The sequence below is a fragment of the Etheostoma cragini genome, chromosome 15, assembly GCF_013103735.1.
Source record: "Etheostoma cragini isolate CJK2018 chromosome 15, CSU_Ecrag_1.0, whole genome shotgun sequence".
NCBI classification, from domain to species: domain Eukaryota; kingdom Metazoa; phylum Chordata; class Actinopteri; order Perciformes; family Percidae; genus Etheostoma; species Etheostoma cragini.
Window position 1 is genome coordinate 16308253 of NC_048421.1, and position 3431 is coordinate 16311683.

The following is a 3431-nucleotide window of genomic DNA, read 5'->3' on the forward strand; positions in this document are numbered from 1 at the left end:
CCCCCCCCCATCTTCCTTCCTCCACGCTTCCTGTACAGTATGCTGCAGGGCAATGGGAGGCAGCCAGAAAGCCTGATAACCAGGAAGCGGTCACATCTGGCCCTCACTAATTCAATTCCACACAAGTTTGCTTTTCCTCCCCATAACATAACCTAATTAAAAAATGCAGGAATTGGAGGCACATTCATTTCCAATTCATCAACGGGGAGAGAGGCGGACGAAGATTTCTCAAAAGGTTGGGTCTTTTTTAATTAAAATCAAAATTGCCCCACGCTACTTTGAATTATATATTTACTAGAAACGAATCCAACCGGCAGTGATTACACAAGCCCATATGGCTATCAATACCTCACATTATTAGACACACTCTGCACCTTCTGCATTTACACATTTTAGCACCCCCAAAGACACAGGTGTGACAGGAGTTTTTAATTTGGAGCCTTTCAAACTTTGAGATATCCTCTGTCTTCTGCGGAGCATAGACTCTTCTATGGAGGGTGGACTAAAACAAGTTTTTCAGTTATTAACGCCAACTTATTTCCAACGACAAGTTCAGAAAATTAGAAGTGGTGAAAATGAGAACTTGTGTTCCAGAGTGCAGTTAGTATCAGGTGTTTTTAGTCACACTTACCCATAGCTTTGGTCTCTTCTCCCTTGGCATTGAGGATAGAAAACTTAAACTTGGCGCGCACTTCACTTTTTGGACAGCTGACTAAGAGCAAGTAAAGTGACAGATAGTCTTTACTCTCCTCATCCAGACCTTTAGGGTTCACACGCAAACACCTGGAGGTAGGAAAATAAAGAAACATACTGATCAGATAGATAAAGCTAAAAGCTAAAGCGATTCCTGTACGTATTTTGTATGCAACATTTGTATGCAACAGTAATAGCACTCTGGCTATTATAATGTATTTCAGATGTTCTTATTCTGGGAAGACAGTCGCAAATGCTCCACCCTTGGCTTCAACTTCAAATCTATTGATTCCATCCACAACCCTTCACTTGTACCAAAGTGATGGTTTGAAGGTATTGATTTTACAATACACACTACTGTTTATAGCATGAAATTGACCCCCCTCTGCTTCTCACTAAGGATGCAGCTTTCTAGATAAACCTTCCTGAATGAAGGGAGAGATTCCGAAACATGTAGATCAAATGTGCCACTTTCTTTCAAAACAGAAATATGTCAGGCACATTAACAATATATTCTACCCAGGGCAATCAAAAGGTTTGCTGTGAGGAGTACATTGATGCTACGGTGAATCATACTATTTTTCTGCTTACATACAGCAGCTTCACAAAAGAATCCCCTGTGCCCTTTGTAACTTATGTATTGTTTGTTGCAAAGGCTGTTATATAGTTTCAGAACATTAACATGAAAGACATTACCATGGCAATGTGGAAACGTGAAGCATGTGGATTATTCTGCTAAAACATTTGAGACATATATGTGTATCTCAGACTTGCAGCAACAATATTAAGGTGCTGGAGGAAAATCAATATCTATACATATAGATTCTGTAATGTATCATTAATTCTTTAGGCAATTGCCCAATACCTCTAATATTTGCCCAACCAAATGACCCCTACAGAAAACCTGTTGGAAGATAAAAGAAAATTGTTATTGTACTGTAGAAAAGTTCTACATTCTTGGCAATTTCTTGAATTCATCAGGATGTAAATTTATTTTTATAGTTTCAATCTGTGCCCTCTTGCTGTAATGCCTAAAGGTGTGGGGCTGACCTGCAGTGCACTCTGGATCTTATTTCTCTAACAGGCATCTATGAGAGAATAGGAAAAAACATGAATGCTGCTGACAGTGAGGTACTGTGTGACCCAGAGGGCTAGACAAGAACAGTTACAATTGTTCACTCAGATGAGATGAAAAGCAGGTTAACTGTCTTGGTTGGGCACATAGAGGAGGAGGGGACTAATGGTATGATGTCCAACAACAACCTATTTATTTTTAATGAATGCAGGTAACCTAACAATCCCAGACCTACTGCTGTATGTTATTTTACCTGAGGCTACAGTCATTACTTTCAACCCCCTCAAAGTGGCCATGTTTTTGTTTCAAATACAGAATGTGGTTCCCTGCTCTCTGGAAGTTCTTTTATTAATTATGAAAGTGTCATTTTAAATCGATGTTCAGTATCAAAGTATTGCAAGTGTGGCTTGCACCTGTATTGCTAGTCTACTGTAATTTAACCTGATAAAAACAGCAAAGCTGATTATTATTTGAGGAGATGTTCATATTAATATAAATTCAGTCAACGGTAGAAAGAAAGGCTGCCCAGAAGTTCTTTATCCAGCCACTCTGTCCAGTTCCTTGAGGGGGATCCCGGGGCTTTAGCAGACCAGGTGGGGATCAGCAATCGACCCAGCATGTTCTAGGTCTCAAACCAAGTCCACCAACTCCTTCCAGAGCAAACCAGTCTAGACTGAAATCCTATTACTTCTAGGGACTCTGTATTTTAACAATTTTACTTATTTATTTTATTTTAAGTGGCCGAGCCCTTCATTCCCGTGCACTGAAATAAGCTTTCGTGGGAGGTTGAGCAGTGTGATATCTCGATATTTGGAACAGATCTTCAGGTACACCTGTTGTGTGTTTTTTTTTTTTTTTTTTATGAAACCACTTTAATACCGCCTTGCCGCTGCCGGCGTCGTGACTACGTCTGTGACTTCTATTCCATAGATGAGCAAAATGACGACCCCAAAAATGTTCCTGCTCGGCCTCTTCTACAAAGCACACGCTGTCAGCAATTCCTTTGCTTGTCATGATGACTACGTCAAACATACAGTAAGTTTGAATAGTTTACTGGCTATACATTTTACATTTTAGTCTTAAAAGTTAAGTGTATCACATTTACTTTTTTCTGGCATTGATGGTGGTTTTACTTGTCACTCTGGGCCTATTACAATCTGAGAAAGTGAAGAAGCAGCCAGACTAAATTCAAGAAGGAAAACAGGCTACAGAAATTGTTATTCCAAACATGTGTGTAAGTAATACAGACTAGATGAAGGAACACTAGATGCCACTGAAGCAGGCAATTGGATGCTTCAATCTCTTGAAAAACAATACAAGTGGATGATACTTGACAGAGTTGTTGGAGAAAATGTTCTACAACAACTCTCTCTCAGAGAGCAGTATCAATATCAGATGGCTACAATGAGCAGCCTCCACTAACCATTTGAGTTTGTCGTTGGCTCCCGAGGAGAAAGTGGAGCTTTTGATGACTTCTCCCATCTCCTCGCGACAGAAGCTGAAGTTGTTGATGGTCCACATGTAGGAGAACTTCACCACTTTGATCTGAGCAGAAAAGACACAGGAAAAGCTGAAACCCAATCTCTTCATCATATACACTCACCGGCCACTTTATTAGGTACACCTGTCCAACTGCTCGTTAACACTTAATTTCTAAGCAGCC

General features: G+C 40.1%; 1 protein-coding gene across 2 annotated transcripts in view; it reads right to left on the reverse strand.

Annotated features, from left to right (window-relative positions):
- Window positions 1-3431, reverse strand: part of spop (speckle type BTB/POZ protein) — an 83083-nt gene that overhangs the window by 36146 nt on the left and 43506 nt on the right. For both annotated transcript variants that reach the window (XM_034894037.1, XM_034894036.1), the window contains 2 exons: window positions 3192-3313; window positions 632-783 (listed from right to left, as the gene is read on the reverse strand). In XM_034894037.1, coding sequence (XP_034749928.1) covers window positions 632-783; window positions 3192-3313 — 274 coding nt within the window. The remainder of the gene's footprint in view (window positions 1-631; window positions 784-3191; window positions 3314-3431) is intronic.